We start from the raw sequence: 24,505 nt of genomic DNA on the forward strand, positions 1-24,505 counted from the left end.
AAGACAATGTTTTACCTGTTCTCGCGCCCTCCCACGCATAAAGGACTAATCCTCGGGATTAGGGCCTACACTCCTTGCTGGTGACCGAAGAGCCCATGGTTGGTTTATCCCGCCCAACGGGTTTCACACAACTGGTGTGGCTGTCAGCTTACGAAACACTACACAAGATGTCAGCACACGCCCACATTGGTTGCAGAAGAGAACAGTCACTGAGGTTTTATGCAACGCACGAGGAACAAATTGCATACCTGCCAATTTACAAACTATTTTCAGGAGGGGACGGGGCCTTAGAGGGGCGGGGCTTTCTGCCTAGATCTAACTAAGAGGCACTCCGCACCTCCAACCTCTCCCCACCCCCTCCCAAAAAAGAAAGGTTAATCGAGGCTGTCACCCTTGTCATGGGGTGGTTTCACACCTTTTATGGACATCGGCTGCTTGCAGCCTCCGAAAAAGAGCAGAAATCCACAGTTTATAGTGGTTTTCAGCTCATTTTTTCTGCCACCGTGTGATCTCGGCTCCTCTCCTGGTGACCGTGTGAAAGGGCCCGAAATCGTGTGACACGAGGTGGCGCAGCGTGAGTTGTGTGATTGACCTTTAATTTAGAGGCACCGGGTGACTCCATATCGATTGTCTGTTTGATAGTATTTATACCGCTTTTCATAGCGCTATGGTTGACATACTTCTCACCAGGGCCGGACTGGCCGTTGCGGGCATCGGGCAATCCCCCGGTGCGCCGCAAGGGTGGGGGCCGTTACACACCATTGTAATACGATTCTTCAGTCCAGTTTGTTCGGTTGAAGTGAACCATGATCATGACTCTCAAAATGATTCAGGTGGTTGAATGAAAGCCTGGGACTGGAGGCAAGGTGACTATGGGGCCCTGGAGACATGTGGCAAATTTACCATATAAGATCTTGGTCTGGGTGACATTTTAATTATAGCAGCAAAATGTGCGTAATTCCCAAATGTTGCATTATATTTGTGAACTATTGCAAAATTTCACTTTACGCAACTTTTGTATATTGTTTGGCTCGTGGGTGACCTTGTTCACCCAGAAAATGTCTTGCCAAGAGCAATTCTGCGCGAACCAGTCTCCTGCCGGTATCTAGGAAGACTTTTTTTTATGATAAGTGTGCATCTGCATAAAAAGTCCTGCATGATACCTGTAAACGTAATTTTGCTTTAAAAGTGTAATGTCACAACATTTTCAGGTAATTTCGTCAAATCTCATTTTTTTTTTTTAATGTTACGTTTTTGCACTCTGCAGTTCCTAGGATGAAACTAGGATTCGACTAGTATTGGTGCAGAAGTCGCGCAGTCCTTTGTAATCCAGTGTGCACAAAGGCACGATTTAGCCAGGCTAGCATTTTCAGAGGGCCCTCGCCCTTTGTTGAAACCCACCCAACATGTAAACAAAACGCTGTCTTTCAAAAACTGCGAAAACCGACGGGAAGTTTTTTAAATGATGGGAAAATGTATTGAGGGCACGTCAGGCACGCCACAGATTAGACAATCAGAGCCAGCAACTCAAAGGTGATCCATTCAACACAGAGTATTTGGGACACTACATATAGCAACTCACTAGGGGACTCGATTTTTGGTAGTATCTCGAGATTTTTCATTACGTGAGGTTAATAATCAAGTTATGAGGGTACTGCTGTTTTACGAGATCCCTAAAATTCACGTTCTTTAAAAAAGGAGACGAATCAATACCCCCCCCCCCCCTTTTACTAATTTAATCTAAGGAAGGGTGTGATTTCACCCCCTCCGCCCTGCGTCACGCTCTCACCTGTCCACCAATACCCGCCCTGACAACTGCGAGCGAATCCACGGTGCAGACTGCAAAGGGGGTTAGCAGGAGACAGCTGGGACCAAAGGGGGAGGGGAGCGGAGACAGTAGGGCTGGGGAGGGCACAAAGGCTGGTGGGTCAAAAATTAGCTAGCATTCGCGCCAAGAATTTTCAATTCTATTAAGGACACGGAGGCGAGGATTATGCTTCTCTTTCTTATATTTGCCACTCACAGCAGCCAATGAAAAACGTTTTGTATGCAAATAAAAACTACATTTCCCATGATGCTTGTACATACATCACATCCTGTATAGCCCCATAAGAGCTGCTGCATCCTGTGTCTCCTCCTCTTTCTTTGCTCGAACATATACAGTCCACACATAAATAAATCCAGTCCATTGTACGGAATATGAGTCTCAATAAACATCCTTCAACATGGAGAACAAACATTACTAAATCCAGTCCTTTCCACGGGATATGAGTCTCAATTAACATCCTTCACATGGCGAACCATCGTCAACTGGAAGGATCACGTCTTTAAGCCAGAAGAACACCTGCTCCTTCTTCTTTACTGGAAGCTGAAAGGAATGAGACAGGAAAAACCCGTAACTTCTGCTGATACAGAATATCAAGTACATGCGGGTGGGTAATTATTACCACTGTAATAAACCGGGTGGGATAATCCTCGCCTCCGTGTCCTTAATAGAATTGAAAATTCTTGGCGCGAATGCTAGCTAATTTTTGATTCTATTACAGGACCGGAGGCTTCGGATTATGCTAGTTCAACGCTTAGCAACACAACTACAGTCTTAAATTTCCCACCGGTACATAATATACTTTTTAAATAGAGTCTGAGAAACTTCATCAGAAAAGGTAAAACTTGCACAACAATGGGAATTATCCAAACAAGAATGATAAATATTGTACTTGAGCAAACTGCGTATCACCATTGGTTCAAACACCCATTCCGGCCAAAGGCCCTCAACCATCGGCTGTAATAGCCTCGTACTCACATAGAAAATGATAATAATCATCAACAATCATATGAACATATAGTCGAAAAAATCAGATGATAATTCCGAGAATCATCGTTGTAAGCCATGAGGCATGTGAAGAAACACCCATAAAGTGCAAAGTCGTGTGACAAGGCCCTGACCACATGCAGTTCAGACCTTGCTGACAGGGCAATTTCTTATAGTACATACTATACCTGTAAAACGCGGGCTTGCCTCGCCATATGAACCCCCGAAGGTGGGATGCTTTGTAGCACAGCCTGACAATATTTAATGTCCCGTTTGGAAACTTATGCCACCAAAAGAATTCGAAAGAAAAACCCGACGCAAGTTCAGCAACCTGCCCTGAACCGAGAAGAGCCGCAGGAAAACGGCCAAATGGACGTTATAAGGACTAAAGTCCCCGTACATTATTTGGTAACTAATTCACCAGAAGAAATCAGTCCTCACAAAGCCGCCAAATGGCGTACATATCCACAAGCGACCCTCTATCGCCGAAACCTCTGTAGGGAATGAAAAGTCCCAGAAATACGAAAAGAACGCGTTCGAGAACCAAGAAAGTATTGTAGATACCAGAAACTTGGTCGCAATAAAGCAAAGTCGGCATACATACACCCAGGAAAAAAGTTCCTACCACATTGCCATGTGTCAACCCGGACCCGCGCCTAATAAACGGCAACGATGAATCTGCGGGCCGTAGCTCTCTGGTGAACCATAAGGCATCTGCCTAGATTTACCTGAGTGTCACTACAGTAGACAATGCAAAAAATTGCAAGAAAAGGCAGGAGAACGAGCCGTCCTCCGCCGACCCAGGGGGCATTGGGAATCCAAAATGGAGTCCGCCCTGCACGAACGATGTGACCAGTCGTCCGAAAAAAACAGGAAACCAGATGGAACAGACCTTTACTGCCATGTAGGCTAAGGAGGTATACCACAACAATCTAAATGTGAAATCGTCGGCAGAATGCCTGAGTTCTGGAATTAGCCCACTATGAAGATGACCTATATGCCCATATCCGCTGATCGTACTCGCAGTCGAGATATTGTGCATGCTGAACAGTAAGCCTCCAGAGGCGTGCACGACAAAGAGCCCGAATAACTGGAGGGTTCGGAAAAACTGTTTGAGTGACGGTGCCCAACACACCACCACCGAGGCATCCACCCAAGGGAAACTCTCGTACTAATACCATCGGAAAGTCATCCTCGCATCGTAAAGTGGGGATAAACCACTGAGTCGCATAGGATTGAGATAAAACAACCATGCCTCTATGTATCCAATTAACCTGAGAGATAAAACAACACGGTACTCGGACGTTAATGGGGAACTGAGGAGGGAAGCCTATCCCCCGCATCAACCATTGGTACTACCATCGGAACAACTGCCCTTGTAGGGAAGGAGAGAACCAGACCCTCTCCTGAACGCTACCCTTTATACACTCAACGATAATAAATCTGTCCCATAGGGGCCTCTGGTGTCCTGGTGCCCAACCTTACGAAGGCTTTGCGCCTCTCGGGCGATCCGGCGCAAAGGCGTCATACCGACGCCTATCACCGAGCGTTGCTGGCTACGACATTGATTTGCAGCCTGTGAAATTTGGGAATCCCTTTCTGAGACGACTAGGAAAAAAGGAGGAAACGAAATAAAGACAATAACTAACAACGTAAAAAATAATAAGTAAATAGACAAAAACGAACGCATGCTGAAGGATTTGTGGTAGCAGAACAAAATGGGCGTCAATCAAGCCCTGTCACCCCGAGTTAGGTAACGTCATACATGAGGCCCTGTTGACCACACAAGAACGGGAAGAACCTGGGTGTCAACATAATCAGTTCAGGAGGCTCTTGCGCTCCTATCAGTAGTTGTCATCCTCCAATATAGCAATATAGATATATACATACATATTTTCCAACCTCATCCTCAAGGGACATCTGTATTCTATACATATGAAAGTGCAAGGCACAGTGCAATGGAGGAGTCGAGGGGGAGCCAACCCTGTGCACACTAAAACAGAGAAATGAATAATGCATCGGCTCCTCAGCAAAGCTGTAGTCATTATACCAGCCCAGAGGGCGTCGGGAGTCTTTGTAAAATACCAGGAGCGTGTGCGCACTCCGAGGGCCAGCCTATTGTTAAAGCCTGGCGGCTACCAGGAATCTGCCCAGGTAAGCAGGAGGCACTGAGACCTCAAACAAAACAAACAAGGGACGCCTGCGACGTGCGTAGGCCAATGTGCCCAAAGTAAGCCCAAATTGTGCCCAAATGGGTTACGCACACCGGAGCGTTATGACTCCATAACCGCACTCGGCTACTAGGGAAGCCTTTGGCGGAGAAAGCGCGTGACCGCGCAATAATTCAAACAACCCTATGGAAGTGACCGGAAACTTACGCAAAACAGCATCGTTGGAATGTACTCAAGGAGCAACAAATCAAGACACAAATACATACACCCAATTCATCATGGCGCACTCTGTAAAACAGCATTGTTGGAATGTAATCAAGGAGCAACAAATCAAGACACAAACACATTCACCCAATTCATCATGGCGCACTCTAGCGCTGAATTCCAGCTCCAGAAGGAGCGTCTGATTCAGTTTGCGGCTGTCTAGGCCTCTCATGAGGATTAATCTCGCCGGCATAAGCAGAGCGACCTCACCACTCCCGCAGGAGCCATCTGAAAGTTGCATCAGCGCTACCAAAAAGCTGCCAAGCGCATACTGCCATCCAGTATAAACAGTAAAACATGTCCCAGGAGAATAGTAAACTTAAATCGTGAGAAAACACAAATTACAACATTAATGATAAATGGACACGACTCGGGGCACCTGGGATCGAACCCTGCACCATGGAGATCAAAGGCGGCAGCCTTGCCCCGAGGCCACGTGTAGACCGATCCACACGAAGCTGATGAAATCTGAAGACCCCGGCCGGGAAGGAGCGGCATGTGCTCATCAGCGGGAGTACAGAGCGCCTGAAAAAGGGGGGCCACCCGCGTAGAGGATACATCACCGTACCCACAGTCCCAGGACGTGGCAAGGAGGCGACGCGCGCCTGCTTTATCGAAGCGAGCCATGAAGCTCTGCGGAGATTGAGCGGTAAGGTGGACCGACAGATAAGGCGACAGACTCCGCTGCAGGGGGAGGCGCCACACCCGGGCGCCGCACACAGCCCCCGCAAGAACGCAGCAATGCCCGCAGGCCATTGGGGAACAAACGCCTGGCCAGGGAGACCGAACCGGTCACAAACAAAAGCGTCCACGGAGTACGCTGCTCCCAGCGGGAGCCGCTCCGCCCTCCTAGGCGGTAAAAATAACCCATGGCGCCCGCGAGCGCTAACACAAGAAAGCATGGAAATGCAGCGTAAATCACCAACACATACTCCTAGGACCCTTTGTAAATTGAGGACAACCTAGATACTGTGATATATCCAGCGCGCTGCAAACAGTCTTGAACTTAGGGAGCGCCGTTCGTTAAGATACACGGCTGCACGTAACACGTGCGCTACCAGCTCCCATAAACCACAATCACGCCACAAGCATGAAACATAGCGCGATATAAGCGCAAAGCATTTCAACATCAAGCGATCTAAACGCAAGGCATTTAATACAGCATGCAATGAGCGCAAAACTACTGGCAGTAACCTCAAAGAAAATCCGTCAGTCAACCAAGACATTAATCATATCATAATGCTGTGAGCACTTAACTGTCTGCGTGAGCAGCAAAGAAAGAGGAGGAGACACAGGATGCAGCAGCTCTTATGGGGCTATACAGGATGTGATGTATGTACAAGCATCATGGGAAATGTAGTTTTTATTTGCATACAAAACGTTTTTCATTGGCTGCTGTGAGTGGCAAATATAAGAAAGAGAAGCATAATCCGAAGCCTCCGGTCCTGTAATAGAATTGGATCTACGACCAGAATAGCTCAGGGGCCGGAGGATAGATGGGCCCGGAGCTTTGGCTTGCCGGAACTACAGAGCAATCTCTCACGCGCTCACTAGCTCCCTCCCTCAGCGGGCCAGCAATTGGTATGACCCACCTCATATCACCCATTTTTGCCATCCTTCTAGAGGCCCAGGCATAGCTTGCAACTGACTGTTCCGGGCCCTACTCGCCTCTTAGAGGCTGAGACCTGAAGTGGGAAGGCAGTGGTTGAAGTGGGTCAAAACACAGACTTCAGAGTGTTGGGCGAGAATGAATAATGGACTGTTCATTAAGTAAAATTCCTAGCAACATCTGCACTGTCCAATGAAAACAAGTAAAAAGATAACAACTGTACATCCAATATTTATTTCAGTTTAAAAGAAGTGCAACATAATTATATGTTTCTGTCTTAAACGAGGCTCTCTCCTGCCCTCTTATATAGTAAATGAAGTTAATCTTGAAAAAACCTTTATTTCGGTAAAAAAATTTACCATAAAAGACAATCATGTTACACATACATTTAAATGATTTGTACAATGAAATGTAAATCGCATAAAAACGCATAAAAACATTACTGTAAAAAAACCTGCATGTAATAAAGACAGATCCATATTCAGTCTACAATTAGAGATATTTCCTTCTGGTGAACCAAAGGGCGCCCAGGTATTTGGCCATTGTGAATACAATTTGGTCTGACAAATCAGTTTTTAGGACTCTGTAAGCCTGCAGGCACTTGTAGAATCCCAAGTTTCTGCATAGAGGGAGAATCCAGTTCCTGCGGATCCCCTGGTAAGCAGGACAGAAAAAAAGAATGTGGAGCTCGCTTTCATCAGTGATTCTACAAGCAGGACATGTACTGCTGGGATCATGGTTCCATTTGGCTGTAAAAGATTTGATTGGAAGAGAGCCATGCCTCCACTGAAGATATAATTTTCTCAGTACATTGGGATAAATTTTATCTAGAGTCGGTTCCATATTGTAGTTCACCTTATGGGAGAGAAAGGACGCTGTCAGGGACCCAGGATCTGGATGGTTGAGAGTCTGTGAGAGTTTAGATTCTCGATAAGACCTGGCTAGATCTTTTTTAGAGACGGTTTGAAGTTAATCAAGGTAGGTGGTTGTCACTTGATAAGTATTATGCAGAATATAAACCATCTTCATAAACTCTATGAATCAGCTGGCTAATTGCATACCAGCGCGTTTCAAGCAGCTTGTGACCCTTCATCACAAGGTTGATACAAAGTTTTCTAAGCAGGATCCTTAAAAAGAAGTCTCGTTCCTGCTGGAGACCCCTGACAGCTGCATGCAAAATGCTTTTCAGAGCCTGCAGGACTCAGGAGGTTGAACTAATGGGGTGATTCCATGACTGCTAGGGTGTATGAAGGGCCCACACCACAGAGCCAGGGACGGGTAGTCCTTAGCTTGGCATTAGATGTCAAGAGTTCAGTCTAAGAGCATGGAGGGAAGGGGTCGCAGAGCCACTTGATCAATGAAAACATGTCCTTGACCTGCCATAAGCACTAACACTACTAAAGCGCTTCAACGCCTCGTCAGGGGTAGTAAGCGCTATATAAATGCAATTACAATACAATACTGTACCTCCCCATGCATAAACCATAGACTCACCTGACTCAGACAAGGCAGGAACTGGAAACTGGCAATGACATCTAACTGCGAACTACTTCGTGAGTGGACAACAAGATACCTTATTTTTTAGCTGTTCAGTGGTCTCAGTAGCAGCTATTGCCAAAGGGGATACGTTCACCAACACAACCACGTATGGGCATGTTTCTGGTGGCAAGTTAATACCCACATTGCTATCTGCTTTGTATGGACAGTCTGGAGGAGCCATGCTAGCAATCCTTGTCCTACCCTTGCCACCGGTACAAGCCCGGTCAGGCTGAAAACCGTTTCCAGGCGTATCTTGTGCCAGGCTGCTAGCAGACCCTTTCGTAACCTTTAACATTACAGCCCTCTGAATGTGGCCCATCGGGGGAGGCAAGGCTGTGTCTGAAAGTGTGTTGCCAGGTGATGCCATGGTTGGATTTGAGTTATGCCTATGAATAACTTGTGCTATGTAAATGTATTCCATGAGGGATATAAAGGGCCATTGGAAATATGCAATTTTGCGGTTGTGACATTTTCCTCATAATTATGGATTTGCCACATTTGCCACATAATCCATAATTTCCTGCATAATCGATCGATTTTAACAAAAACTTTTGTTTCCAGCTCAAACAGATGAAAAGTTAGGAAAAATGCTGCAAAGTTTGTTTCTACACAGTTGAAGTCCCTTTCCAAATAATGACTGTATTTGGGTGTCAAACTGGTACTAATGAGGTTAAAGTTTGTCCAGATAGTGTTACATGTGTACAATTGACAAAATAATCAGGTAATACTATCACAAAGTGTGCTGCATTATGCTGCATAATTTGTTTATCCTTGCTGCATAATTTAGTCACACTTGTCATAGAATTTGGTCCGCATAATTCCAGTGGCTCTGGGGATATGGTAAATCTTTAATTTGAAGTAGGACCTCACAGGCCTGTGAAAATCGGTCTTTTGGCGAAGTCTAAACCTCGCCTTCAGTTGAACCTGGACGCTAACCCTAGGGTTAACCCTGGCCCTGACACTGCATTTACTACTGACCATAAGTTAAACCTCCCCTATGGCTGATCCTACCTGCAGTCCTTGAACCCAGGCTGCCCCTAGTCTCAGACCTATGTGTCACCCTAGCCAGGATCCCATGCCTGACACTAACCCTGAAGCCAACTCTTGCTCTGTGGTTACGCTATTAGACTAACGCTAACTCGTAACCCTTAACCCTAACCTAACACTAACTGTAAAGTATTTCAAATTTACATTTCCAGTATTTGTGTTACGTGTATTTTTTTATCTGTAAGGCTCCCCGTTTTCCGTTTTTACTGATTTTTTAAAAGATAAATATAGACAGAATACCATTTACTTTCCTGCCTGTATTGGTTACTCACACGAGGAGACAGGTCCGAGGAGAGAGGCGTTCACCTGCACAGCGCACTTTACAGCGGCACACGAGGCTCCCAGCTGACGACTCGCCGCACCCGCTCCGCGGGTGCCGCATCGCTGGTGTGCCTGTATTTATTTTAAAATGCAATAAAACCGGAAAATGGGTTGCTTTTGAGTGATTCTAAATGCTGTCGATCATAAATGTCAGGGCAATAGCTGTGTTGATTGACAGGCAAGGGGGTTAAAAAAATAAAGGAATTTCAGTAAAGAGCTTTAAACAGCAGTTTACGTGTAAAATGTGCGTGTTTTCTTAAAAGTGCATATTTTATAATCTGAGGGTGTTTATATCTTTGAAACCTGTTAGGCGTTCAGGCCCAAGTGTAAATTAACTAGTTAAATACATGTAGAAATATACATATTTCAGCTTAATTTTTTCACAAAATGTACGATAAATATAGATAAAATGAGCAAAAAAAAAATATATGGATACATACAGATGGAAATGTCAAAAAAATAAATACCATAAAACCAGCAGCCCTAATTACAAGCATGGCCCATTTGCAGTTCTGTGAGACCAGTGATGTCCAAAATCACACAGTACGCAATGCCCGAGCCAAGATCTGAAGCAACAAGTTGCCCGGTTACGTAGAGTGTGATATTTACAACAGAGGAGACAATAATTCTTGCTTTGACTACCAGAAGCACGCCCAGGAGGTAGGGCTGCTCATGTTTGCATTTCGCAGCCTTCATTTGCCTAGAAAATCTGTTTAGGTCAAGTCAAGTCAAGTCAAGTCAGGATTTATATAGCGCGCTACATACCCATAGGGTCTCAAGGCGCTTGAGGAAGGGGGGGGGGGAGTTACATGTCGAATATCCAAGTTTTAAGTTGTTTTCTGAATGCTAGGTGGTTCTGAGTAAGGCGTAGGTGAGTGGGAAGAGAGTTCCAGGTGCGTATTGCTGCCCTATATTTTCAAAACTGAATCCATTCCTGGTTCATGTAATAACAAAGAGGAGCTAAGAGGGAAAAACGGGTACCTATGGGATAGCCCTCCACTCAATTAAATTCAATACCAAAAAATTACTGTACCCTGGACGTTAGTTAGCATCCGTCTAGTAGACATGAGAACATGATTTGGAAAGGAAGGCACCTCACGGGCGAGGGTTGTTCGCCCGTGAGGTGCCTTCCTTTCCGCCACACATTTTTTGTTTGCATTTATTTTTCAAGTGTGGGTGGATGGACTGTCTCAGTGGGGCAGACATCATTGGATATGTCGAGTTGAACTCTGCCCGGATTCTCCTGCTTGCAGTTACAAACAGGGGTTTGTTGTGGACAGTAAGGCATTAGAGAACACACACCTAACCATAAATTGAGAGGGGGTGGGTCTGGAATTAAATAGTATATTTTCCAACAAATCATGTTCTCATGTCTACTAGACGGATGCTAACTAACGTCCAGGGTACAGGGATTTTTTGGTATTGAATCCATTCCTGGTACAGACAAAGGGCCTCTCGTGTATCTGAATAAGTCCTGTCATATTACAGCTCAAACATAGCCATGGAGAAACAAGTGAAATTTGCCAAGAAAGACATTTTCCACACAGAATGAATTTGCAACATTTACTGAATTTTGTGTTATCAGTATTCGTGGAGATTTTGCCTTACCGTTACAGGATCCACTATGAACCAGTGAAATTTCTAGGCGTGGGCGAAATTTTAATTACGCCAGAGTAATCGGAGTAATATTAGTAATTATGCAGTACACTTGTGATGTGCAAAACTACCAAAATTATGCAATTATGCCAGCTTGAGTAATTAAGAGCAATTAGAGGTCAAAAATCCTACTGCAGGAGCACAGGAACAACGATCTAAGAGAGAGCAAGCGGCTGCTGGCTACGGCTGATCGTGTCCTGTCGCATTTAGTACTATTTTTTAATCCTTCAGCCCATTTTGGACTCAGGAGTGCATTTTGCACTAAGAAATAGCGTAGATACTAGATTATGCTTCTGACATAATTCCGAGTAATTTTGCTGTAATTACACTCAAGAGAAATACGCCAGCTATGCCGAACCACTAGAAATGTCCCTGTTTTTTGCAGTTATGCAAAAATGTGAGAAAAGGCAGCTTGTATCGCATTTTTTTTTGGGGGGGAGGGACAAAATCCCAGGCTTACTCAAACATGCATCTTCATCCATCTTCTGTATTACATCACTGACACAAACCTGCATTAAATCTGGTGTGTGACACCACAGCGAAAGGATTATTTTCATACTTTGCAGTTCATGTACATCCTTCTCATGCAAAGCACTGTGGGGTGGGTGAGGTAAAGTAGTGGGAGTTCCCATGCCATACAGAGTGGAGCTGTGAAGGGTGGACCATAGAAAAGCACTAAAAGAGTAAAAGAGTACTCATGTGTAGATGGACCATGATGTAGCTACTACACCTACCTCACAGATCCTACCAATGCAAGGACCTGCAGATCTACTGTCACAAGTGTTTGCATCACCAAATTGGAAAGTTAGGAGTAAAAACTCAGGGTCTCTTGTCTTTTCTCCAAATAGTACCAAACTCTTCTAGGACAATATTATGGTTCTGCTCAGTCTTCTGCATTGTCCATGTCTGGAAAAGTCCCTGTCTTGGTAATAGTGGGCTATGCTACTAGGTATCGGGAAGAAGTGGGCCTGTGGCCCTTTACTGGTTTTTGTGTGGCTATTAACCTGGCAGAGGTCTTCATGCAAATGGCTTTTCTGCTGACAGCATAAGGTAGGGAACTGTTCTTCAACTGTAGCAGAAGCCATTCCCACAGGACGTTAATTTTCCCAGCAGTAGTCAGCGGCGGCTCCTCCACAATGGCAGAGGAGCTTTGACCTCCCAAAACAGCAGGAAAGGAGTAAAAAAAGACACTTGTTTTACTTCTCCTTTCCTGCTGAGTCTTGGGGGCGGGGACTGGGGGGTGACAGCACTGGAGGGAATGGTAGTGCTCTCCCTTCACTCCACATGATGGTTTGGCCGGCTGTCTTAGGCCGGCCAAACCATCATGCGCAGTGAATTTCTCTCCAACCCAGCTGCATTGCTGGGGTTGAAGAGAGCAGGCATAGACTCCCAGTCTGTCCTGGAATGCTGATCTAGGGCACTCAGGTCAATAGCAGAGCTGCTATCATGTGAGAGCAGATTCAGGATTGGCCGCAGGGCATTCTGGGAGCCTGTAATTGAAACAGAGGAGCGGTACGCGGTCGGCTGATGGTAAGGATTGTATGCCCCCTCCCTTCGTGCCCCTATGCCTCCCTCACCTCCCAGCCACCCCCCACCTGCCTGCCCGCCCAGCCACTCATCCCAAACACTGGCCGCTACTGACAGTAGCTATCATTCCCAAATCAACTGTCTAAACAAACATTTCAACATGTCATGCGGTGTATCTTCATGCAGGAGGAGGGTGAGCAGTGGGAGAGATACCTTCCCCACCTTATTATTCCTGGTGTGAAATTCAAGTAATTAGACAAAATTACACATATTTACATGAATACAAATCCATCATTTCGTGCTATATTTTAGCAGGAAATGCATCCTTGCATCAATTTCTGGTGCTGGGATGCATTGAAGCAAAAGGACCGTGAACAACGGCTGCTGGCATTCTGTTGTTACTGTGCGTTTGCGGTACATGTTTACTGTAAATTGTGCATTCACTGTACATTTTTACCACAAATGGTGCGCAACTACGCAAATTTGCATAATGGCATCATTTTGAGAATTTTAAGTAACAAGAGTAATGAGTAATTACCTAAATCATACGAACTACGCCCTGTAATTTAATTTCACCCAGATCTAATTTTGAGTTACCACAAGCAAGAATATGGTTCAGTTCAGTGAAGGTCTTTCCACTGTTGAGTACAAGCACATTTTGGGGGCTGTGCTAATAAAACTTTACAGGAGGCAAAGTGGATCTTCCATGGCACGTGTGAGGAAGGCTTCCAAGGCCTTCAAAAAGCTCATGCTACAAATCCTGTCATAGTCCCCTAGATCCCCAGCTCCTCCCACCAGCCCCCCAGGAGCCCCTTAGGTATGCTGTGATGTCAAAGAGGGTAAATAAACTCTCAAGAGTGTGACAAAAGCAATAGGCGAGACACTTAAGCTGAGACACTGCTTTCCTATGGATTCAGTCTCTGAGAACAAGTGAGCATCTACAGGATGGTAATTACAGGGTATGAGATACAGACCACAGAGTCTGGGGGCCCTGAAGCAGTGCTTAATTTGAGCTGGAGGTTTCCGATGCTCAGCACTTAATTATCAACACCTGCACTTGTGACAGTCTGCAACAAGGTGGCGCTGTCTGCCTAATTTAAAGAAGACAACAACAGCAGCTTATTATTAATTCAATGTACAATAAAAATTACTATTACTGGCTACCAAAGCCATTCTTGTAGCTTTGGTGGCCTGAAATAGTCTGAATTGTCACACTGGTAGTGGTGGTTAGTAGTTACTGTCATTGGTATCATGTCAGGGGCAGTGTGTGGATCAAGCTGCAGTGGCCCGATGACAAGAGCCCTGGCACTTATATTTGTTTTCAAATTAAGCACCGCCCTGGAGTCTGTAACGTAGTGCCAAAGTTCTGCTCCATCCCGTGGCACCAGAAAACACTCTACTGCAACTGATAGAAACTGAAATATATGGATTTCTTGATCACTCCTAGCTGCAATCAAACTAACTGTGTCCCATAACATTGTATCTATTATGACATTTCTGGCCTATAAACTGCTTTCAAGGCTTGGGGCTGTCAGCCTTGAGGAGACTGGCGACCTGAGACTCTCTGAAGCTTCTCACAAAGCCTACCCCTAGGTGACTTTGCCCAGTCATTCATAGATGCTGACTGCCATCTTTTTAGGTCTCTCCTACGCAGCGAGCAAGCGCTGCTTAGGAGGTACCTCTTGGAATCGCTCAGGACTTTTTGGGAAACTCGTGCATGTATTGCACTGTTCCCAATGAGGCCTCATGCATGTGTGGCAATTACCTCTGTTTGCAATTATCAAGCTTGCTCCCTCAAGGTAAACGCTATACATGGACTGAGCCTCAAAGCCGGGCCCCCGGTGTAAGACAACGCAGCTCTTGTTTTGAAAGTGATTGTGCTTGAAAAGAGGGCAACAACCACCAAAACAGGGTGATTTGACATTAGCACTTTTTAAGGACGTGGAAAATTCCTATGTTGCGCTGAACATTTCAGAGCCTGGTCCAGGATTTAATGAAGGGTCCCTTGCTGGTTTAACTGGGCTGTCGTCCTCTGAATTGCAAATAACCCCATACTGCATACGTGTATAACTCACCCAGTCCGTTTTTTTTACTCTTACATTGTGGGATTTTTAGTCCTGTGAATCTTAATATAAAATCAGAGCTACAAGTGCCAGAATGCTAGCTAAAAATCTGAACTTTCTTTGAAGGGCTCAAACTGACAAACAGACACAGATATAATATGTTTGTTAAAACTGTCTCGTTTGTACTGTGACTCTCTGACATGCTGCTGCGTGCTGCCTGATTGCAAATGACGCACGGTGCCCAACTCTACCTCACTTTGAAGAATACTGAGTGCACTGCAAAGCCTGCTATGGTACTCGTGCCTGGTGGGAGTTGATGACGCCTTCTGTTTCCCCAGAATCTATTCCTTCCATTTTCCCCCACTGGCAGGACGGTGTTCGTTATTTGTTTCACGCGGTTATTCGTTATTTGCGTCATGTGGTTGTTCGTTATTTGCGTCATGTGTACATAACCAGCACTTTGTGCTGCAGACATGATAATACCATACCATGGCATGGATGTAGCCTTTCATTGTTTCACGGCTTGGGTTTCAGAGAGGCAGAGGCTTCATTACGAACCTTTACTTTATAGCTGGAAGGGCTGGTTGCTACATGGACGTTGCTCGGCGGTAAACTCACTACATCTACCAGGTCGTCTAAAAAGGAAGTAAGACCTCGGATGTTGGATCGTTGTTAGAAGCAGTGGATTTCCCTGCCCGAAAACACAAACGCCAGCACCACAAGGATCCGGAGAAGACGCCTTATAGTAATCACCCTATAGGTGAGTGAACGAACCCTGCTATGTATTTGTAACACACCCTTTCTCAGTCTGTCTTCCATTTCGTGTTCATGTGACCTTCTGTTCTCTAGAATACATTTAAACTTGGTACTACAAACGCAAACAAGCAGGATTGATTTCGTAACTTGTAACCCAGTTGGACAACCAATGGACGTTTTATAATCACAGTTATTTACGATAGTCGTCTTTGATTGGGGATAAACGTTCTATGGTAGTTGGACACGCAACCTGTAGTAATGATTACAACTTGTAAGCAGAAGGCAATTGAAAGCAGCCAAACAACCTGCAGAGTACTCATGTTTTCAGATTCAACTTGTGAGTAGTTATGCGTGATGAGCTACTCAAGTCCTGTTTTTTTAGGTCTGGCCTGAGACAGCGCACATGCGCTGCTCTGGCGAGAGTTTTAGTAAGGGGGCTTCAAAAAGCTGACCACACGCTTGTGTGTCCTAAAGAGTGCGGTTATGAGCACAGTTACGCGCACAGGTGCTATCTGGCTTTCCTCTCTCATCATGGCTCATTAAGCGCATCGCTCGCGGGCACCTTTACAGCATGCGCACATCGCACACCACTCGCCAGACGTGCCTCCTTGTTTTGAATGCTTCCTGGACATTTTAAACATGCACACAAAGCTACCCAACAAAAAACTACTGCCAAACTTCTTCGCACAGTAAACAGACAGTTGATTTACTGCTTCTTTTTCTGGTTCTTTTTTTACTGTGACAAACACGCGTGTGGTGTGTGCTTTAAAATATCCACATTGCTTTAAAAAATCAGCATTAGTGAATGTGCTTTAAAATACCAGCATTGCTTTAAAATAGCAAGGTAACATTAGCTGTGTGCTTCAAAATATCAGCATTAGTTATTCACTCGTGCATATTTGGAGGGTGTTCTTTACCACTGTAACTAGCAAAGACACTGTGTCATGGCAGCATCTCTCAGCACCACCACAGCATCACTCAGCGTCACCACAGCACACTCAGCGCCACTACAGCATCACTCAGCACAACCACAGCATCACTCAGGGCCACCACAGCACCACTCTGGGCCACAACAATATCACTCAGCACCACCACAGCATCACTCAGCACCACCACAGCTTCCCTCACCGTCACCACAGCCGAACTCAGCACCACCGCAACATCACTCAGTGCCACAACAATATCATTCAACAGCACAACAGCATCACTTAGCACCACCACAGCATCACTCAGGGCCACTACAGCATCACTCAGCGCCACCACAGCATCACTCAGCACCACCACAGCATCACTCAGGGCCACCACAGCATCACTCAGGGCCACCACAGCATCACTCAGCACCACCACAGCATCACTCAGCACCACCACAGCATCACTCAGGGCCACCACAGCATCACTCATGGCCACCACAGCATCACTCAGCGCCACCACAGCATCACTCAGGGCCACCACAGCATCACTCAGCACCACATCAGTATCACTCAGTATCACCTTTGCACTAGTACACCACCACATCATCATCACTCAGCAAGACCTGAGTATCATTCAGCATCACCTCAGCATCGTATCAGCACCAGTCACCACCACCACCACCTCAGCATCACTCAGCACCACCTCAGCCTGCTCTCGGAATCTGGCATCTGTTGGTTCTCAAAACACACAAGGTGATGGACGGAATGTTGCACATTGGCAAAACATTCACCCCCAGTCACAGATCTGGGTTTAGTCCATCGTTATTTTGCTCACCACGCCACCCTAGTTCAGACATGGCCATATGCAAATCAGTCTTGACCCTGTGCCTCATGGGAACAGTCCAGCCCGAACTGCCAAGCTCTCCTAGCTTCTGGCCGCTGCTAGTGTTATAATACAGGTACCAGTTCTCAACCTTCACCCTCCGATTGTTTATGCCCCCTCAAAAAAAACTTTAACAACCATTGGAATAGGCAGAAACCAGTTGCCAGCATTACAAGAACAAAAGAAAACTGAGGATTTTTGTATTGTAAATACATTTTTTAATATGGTCATTCAGTTGTACATAATGCCTTCTTGGTCATATATAAGGTAACAAAAATGCTTCTGACACTTTTTTATTACAACTTTTCAGCATGCTGGACAGCAGCCACACTTCTCTACAGCACAGCTTAAAGACATTGGCAAAGTCAATAGCTCTGGCTAAACACTTATAAGGCCCCAAAGGGGAGACCTATTGGCTATGCCATTGCTTGTTTTCTTTGAATTCTGGGACTTGTAGTCATGTTTTATAATGGAATACACGACTACAAGTCCCTGAATCCAAAGGAAAAACTTGGACTGGAGCAGCACATCTCACATGGACCTGGTTAACTTGGCATGGTATGCAAGTCTGGTTTTTAGTTCTCACTTGAGATAGTGAGATTTTTTTTAGCTTGCAGGTGTCTTAGAGCCTTTCCACTTCTTACCACTGTTTGATCGTCACTCATTTCCTTACTTCTTTTGTGTGCTGGCTTCACTTCCTCTTCGTATGTTAGCCTCTCCCCTGAAGCATGGCCCAAGTACTGCTACATTTTGGTGCTTAGTGACCTTCCACGGTTCACGCACTTTTGTAGGTACTTTTAAAAAAACTTTGGAACAACTTTGGTTGTGGCACTTCATAAGAGTACATGTGTTTGCAGGCATTCTCCCCCTCCTGTTCCACATTTTTGCTTGTTACGTTGTCCTTTCTTGCCCTGTTGTTTCTTGTCCAGTTGTTGTTGCTTGCCCTATTGTCAGACCGTTATTTTTGCCCCGTTCTCACCATCTCCTGCATTGGTGCTTACACCATAACCGCACCTCCCCAACTTCTTGCTTGCTCCACCTCTCGTACTCTTACTTACCCTGACCCCCTCCAGGTCTGTCAATTGCCCAACCCCCTCCTGCCAGAAAAAAACATGGCTTAAAAAATGTTGGCAACGTCAAATAGTAGGGCTAGTTTAATTTGTCAATGTTTTTTGCCATGCTGCACATCATTGAGGATCCTCTACCACATGGTTGAAAGTAAAAAAACAAAAAAAGAAAGCAATATGACATGGGTAATATTGACCACATAATAGCGCTTTTTTTCTCCCCATTAATCCCTGCTGCTGTACAACATGGCTAAAAAGCCATTGAAAAAGCCAATAGCTTAGCCAGTGTTTGTTTCTTTGCATTTTGGCACGCATAATTCTGATATCCCACCACTCATTTAGAACGGCAAACATAAGAATTCAAACTAAAATCCTGAACTAGCCAAACTACGAACGCATGGAATATGGAAGGTCTTGAAAAATGTGAGCTCAAAGAAAACAAACTGTTCTGACTGCCAAAGAATAACTTTGTAAACTTATATTCAGGGCCACTAAGATTATGCAATTGTACATCCGCTGCGATTTACGCATTATCATTGATGTGCCGCATTTGCCACACAATTGATAATCCACCATATAATCTCCATATTATAACCAAAAAATAATTTTGTGCCTAACTCAAATGGGTAAAAAGTTGCTAAAAATGCAGTGACGTGTTGCCATGCATTGGAACACCCTTTACAAAGCTGGACTGGTCGCCTTTTTGTTGCTTATTGCTATATCTGGGTGTTAAACTGGTACTAATGAGGTTGAACCAATGCCCATACAGTGTTACCAAGTTTAACAAGAATTGGCATAGCCAATAGGTCTCACCTTTGGGACCTTAACCCGTTCCCAGCGTCGAACGTTCAGCGCCCAGTGCTGAACGTTCGGAGAACGAATGCTGACCCGTCGGCCAACGGTCGTGCGCAGCACTGGGGAGGTAGCGCTTGTGACGACTGTTGGCCGACGGCAGCAATTAAAGGGTTAAAAGTGTTTAGCCATGCAACACTTGATGTTGTTGCACCAAGGATATTGTGTGGTATAACTAAACACTTATAAGGTCCCAAAAGCTAGACCTATTGGCTTTGCCAATGCTTGTTTTTATATGTTACTGTTTGGTATGGTAAACGTGTTCAGTCATAACTTGAAAACGTGCAGTAGAGCCCTTTATTTCTTGAGGAGTAAATGATGTTACCCATTCTGTTGATATAAAAGGGATTAAAGAGAATTTGTAACAATTATGTTGAAAAACTGTTCCTCTGGGTGGACATTGAGCAGTATTAATTGTGACAGATGTGTTGCACCTTACCTGGTGCCAGCCTTCAAACTGCCTCAGAGTAAGGCTGTACTGCTTAACCACACTGGAGACTGAAGGAATCTATGGAGTTCTCTCTGACCACTGAAGACTCAGCCAGTTTTTATTAGTGTATGGTTGACTGACCCACTATATGGCACAATATTCAGCATTTACTACCATCTGGGTTCTTTTTTTAACTGAAGCTGTTCCTTAGGACATGCTGGTAAAGCAGGGTTATTCCTTTGCAACATCCTTGACGCGCCAGGAGTTTTCTCTCAGCAGAGTGGACATTTCTGTGTTTTCCCTGTGCAGAGCTGACAGGGTGTACATGGCAGACTCTGGTGTGATAGAGCTGCCTCCACCATTGCCTCTGGAATGCACCACAGTCGCCAATTTTAGAGGTGGGCTTTGCCGCCCACCTCTAAATGAGCCCATTTAGTATCTAGATTCTTGGGCCTGTAGAGAGAACAGGCCGTATCACCTTGGATTCGCCCAAATAAAAACTACAATTTTCAAGTAAAGGTTTGTCCGGTGATCTTTTGTGTATTTTCCCTCTCTTGCCGTCCGCTTCTCATTCCCTCAGACTGCTTTCCCTCTCTCACTCGTCTCTCACTCTCTGTCGGATTCTCTCTAAAACAGTGTAAGATATACAAAGTTTTTTTCTGTCCTAAAGCCGGGAGCAACTCCCATTTAAGTCTTGCGTTCATCACATCTCCTCACAGAAACGGCTTTGGCTTCCGTTTTTCGGTCCGTAAAGGGTGAGATATTTATCGCACCTGATATATGAATATCCACAGGGATCCGAATTTAACAGGTGCGGCAAATAACACCCATTTATGATTTCTGCCATCCAAATGGTCATAACGTGCAGATCTTCGTTTCTACGGCACCACAAGGGGGGCTTGGGGGGGGGGCAGCCGACCGCAGGGAGGTCCCCACCCCCGGGCTGATTGGGAGGGGCTAGTGGGGGGGGTTGCATCAGAGCGCCAGCCTTGGGCTGGTTTTGGGCTGGTTTTGGGCTCCCTCGGTTCCTACTGAGGGAGCCCGGCTATGTAATCCTCTGGCCCCTCCTCCCGGCCACCATTTTAGGTTGAATGACCTGGTGGCCGGGAGCTCATTAGTTAATTTGAAAATTCTTGGTTGGTGGGAGGTATTTGTCCTGACGTGTTGCTCTTGCACCTTGGGGAGAATGACCTTTGTGGGGTGAAAGGAGTGGTTTTATTGAGAGCAATGAAGAAGGATCTTTCTCTTATTCGTCAACAATGGGCGGGCTGCCATGTTTTATGGACAGAATTGGTCCCTAGAAGAACCTGGAGGGGTGCGATCAAGCCTAGGGCGGTTGATAAGGCGCGAAGGAAGTTGAATCTGGAGGTTTCCCGTTTTTGTAGAGATCTGGGTTTTGGGCGGGTGTCCCATAAGGACATCCGGTATGACAATATGGAATTCTTTCGCGGCGATGGTGTTCACTTATCTCGTATAGGGATGGATTTATATCTATTGGAATTGCGAGAGGTGCTCTCCAGGTGTTTGAAGATTCAAAATTTCTTGGGTTGAGGTTCTGGTTCCTTGGTTGGTCGGTTTTGGGGGGCAGAAAGAGAGGAGGGTAATTCCTTTCCCCCTCTTTTCTGGGTGGCGGAAATTGGGCGTTCTTGGTCAGCAGGGACATGAAGGTTGTTGGGTTTTTGCTAAAGTTGGGCTATGGCTGGAAAAGTTTAAATAGTTGTTTCGTGGGGTGGTTACAAGGTTTTGGGTAATGTAAGTTGTTGGTGGGTAAGTTTTGCAATGTGATGTTTTGCGGTGGGTTGGGATGATATTTAAATGATTATCAGGTTTTGGTATTGTTTGAATTGTAATTACGTTGTGCTGGGTGGGGGCGGGGTTTGTGACGTGTTAGGGGCGGGCCTGACGTTTGGGGTTGTAAGGTAACATCTTATTTAGTGAGGACTAGTTTTGTGAGGCGGTTGCCAGGTTTGTATTGTTGTAAATATGCACCTGTTTCAATAAAAGCGGCCTTTTGCACACTTTCAATTTGGTCTGGTGTCTGCTCACCCCCCCTCACCCCTCCCTCCCAAGGGGGGCTTGGGGGGGGGCAGCCGACCGCAGGGAGGTCCCCACCCCCGGGCTGATTGGGAGGGGCTAGTGGGGGGGGGTTGCATCAGAGCGCCAGCCTTGGGCTGGTTTTGGGCTGGTTTTGGGCTCCCTCGGTTCCTACTGAGGGAGCCCGGCTATATAATCCTCTGGCCCCTCCTCCCGGCCACCATTTTAGGTTGAATGACCTGGTGGCCGGGAGCTCATTAGTTAATTTGAAAATTTTCCCTCCCTCCCTCCCTATTCTCGGTTAGCTCTTTCTCTTATTTTCCCCGGGTCTTTTATTTATTTATTTATTTTCATTATTTATTTGTTTTATCTTCCATAATTTTAGGGTCTTTTTTCGGAACAGGTGGATATGGGGTAACGAAACATGTTGTTCATTGTCGCTTGGAACAGGTGCCGTGCGGAAATTGGGCGTTCTTGGTCAGCAGGGACATGAAGGTTGTTGGGTTTTTGCTAAAGTTGGGCTATGGCTGGAAAAGTTTAAATAGTTGTTTCGTGGGGTGGTTACAAGGTTTTGGGTAATGTAAGTTGTTGGTGGGTAAGTTTTGCAATGTGATGTTTTGCGGTGGGTTGGGATGATATTTAAATGATTATCAGGTTTTGGTATTGTTTGAATTGTAATTACGTTGTGCTGGGTGGGGGCGGGGTTTGTGACGTGTTAGGGGCGGGCCTGACGTTTGGGGTTGTAAGGTAACATCTTATTTAGTGAGGACTAGTTTTGTGAGGCGGTTGCCAGGTTTGTATTGTTGTAAATATGCACCTGTTTCAATAAAAGCGGCCTTTTGCACACTTTCAATTTGGTCTGGTGTCTGCTCACCCCCCCTCACCCCTCCCTCCCAATCCACGTGTCCTAGAGGGCATTTCCCGCCTCATACATTTCGACAGTTTTGATCTGCTGAAAGTTTCCTGGGTAAAAACGCGAAGGTGTGGAGTTTATCACACAACTCGTTAATGTAATATACGTAGTAACGGGAGTTAATTCCTATATGACAATTAATCGGGCCCTTTGTGGAGTGGCTCATTGCCTCGCTCTGTGCTCTCACAGTTAATTCCTATATGACAATTAATCGGGCCCTTTGTGGAGTGGCTCATTGCCTCGCTCTGTGCTATCACTCCCTCTTCCTGCCCATCGTTTCATTCTCTATTTCTGCTCCTGTCCTTTCTCTGCACTCACACTCCCTCGGCGTCTCTGGCAGGCGTCCCAGCCTCCCCCTGGCGGCCACTCGCCCATCGGCTGGCATGAGGGTCCCGCAGCTCGTAAGGGGGGTTTGGGGGGCAGCCGAGCCGCGAGGTCTGCCCCCCGGGCAGATTTGGGAGGGGGAAGGGGGGAGAACAAGCGAGCGGCCATTTTGCCGCGCTGGGCTGGAAAGATAGCCCAAAAGCCGCCCAAAAGGAGCCCAAAGCCCTAAGCGTAAATAGCGTTCCCGAGTGTTCCCAGCCACCATTTTAGATACTGAGACCTGGTGGCTGGGAACGTGTTTAGTCAGGAGCTTTTTGTCGTTCTCGTTAAGTTTATTGCTGTTAATTTTTCGGCAGCTTGCGCTAGTTTTAAGGCGAGTCTTCGATGCACTACCCGGCTGGGCGAGGGGCCCGGCGCGGCGTGCCTTCGCGGCGTGGCGGCGGCGGCCATCGCCTGCGCGCCGCCACGGGAGTTTGCCGTTGCCAGGTAGGTGTCAGAGGGCTGCGCGGATGTCACGAGCGCAGCCCTGTTTGTGACAGGCGGTGCGGGGAACACAATGATGCAGGGAGGGCGGACGAGGCGCGCTGCCAGCGGCGCCTCGCAGTATTTAGGAAGGGAATCGGCGGGGAGGGCGGCGTATGGGTTAAGATACAAAGGACATGTGGGAATTATTGTTTTTGATAGACTTGAAATGACCACACATGGAGCATGCACAATGCAGTTATAGGCTAAGGCACGTCATGCATAGTACTTCACAGACGCTGCCGGCTGAGGCGCGTGTGTCCAGGATTAAAGCAGGAATAGTCGATCTGTTAAGAGAGAGATAACGTTTTTGGGTGAGAAACAATTATGTTTACTCTGCGCCACTTCTAGCTGGAGTGCTCAGGTGCATTATGTATTTCTCGTTAGAGACACCACATCACTGTATGAAACCATTAAACAGGCGATTGTTCCCCCTGTCGCCATTAACTAATGAAGGTGAATATAGATACGCGTGACTCAGACATTCATTACAGTCACTTCATTGCATTTGTACATGCATCTCTTTTAAAAATAAAACGTCAGCATTTGTTTTCCTTGAATTAAACAAAATGAGTAACCATGAAGATATTTTCTCGAAGCGTTGTAATATGTGACTTTCCTATATTTTATGCCAGAAATGGAAAGTCTAGAGGAAAGCATGCATGGTGTGCCTGCATTTTCCGCGTTTGTGCCGTTTACTACGTATTTATCAATCACTGTAAGAAAAAGGAGGTGTTGCAACTAAAGGGAGGGGGAGGGGCGTCTCCTTTAATGACAGTCCCATCTCATTTTATAGCAGCAGAA

General features: G+C 45.9%; 2 protein-coding genes across 3 annotated transcripts in view; one reads left to right on the plus strand and one right to left on the minus strand.

Moving 5' to 3' along the window:
• ERBB3 (erb-b2 receptor tyrosine kinase 3) overlaps nt 1–24,505 on the minus strand; it is a 249,950-nt gene that overhangs the window by 124,655 nt on the left and 100,790 nt on the right. The window lies entirely within an intron of this gene.
• LOC147748811 (uncharacterized) overlaps nt 4,826–24,505 on the plus strand; it is a 71,327-nt gene continuing 51,647 nt past the window's right edge. Inside the window, exon 1 of the mRNA XM_086952133.1 lies at nt 4,826–4,966. Within this exon, the coding sequence (XP_086808259.1) occupies nt 4,826–4,966 (141 nt within the window). The remainder of the gene's footprint in view (nt 4,967–24,505) is intronic.

The sequence above is a fragment of the Lissotriton vulgaris genome, chromosome 1_1 (assembly GCF_964263255.1).
Source record: "Lissotriton vulgaris chromosome 1_1, aLisVul1.2, whole genome shotgun sequence".
NCBI classification, from domain to species: Eukaryota; Metazoa; Chordata; class Amphibia; order Caudata; family Salamandridae; genus Lissotriton; species Lissotriton vulgaris.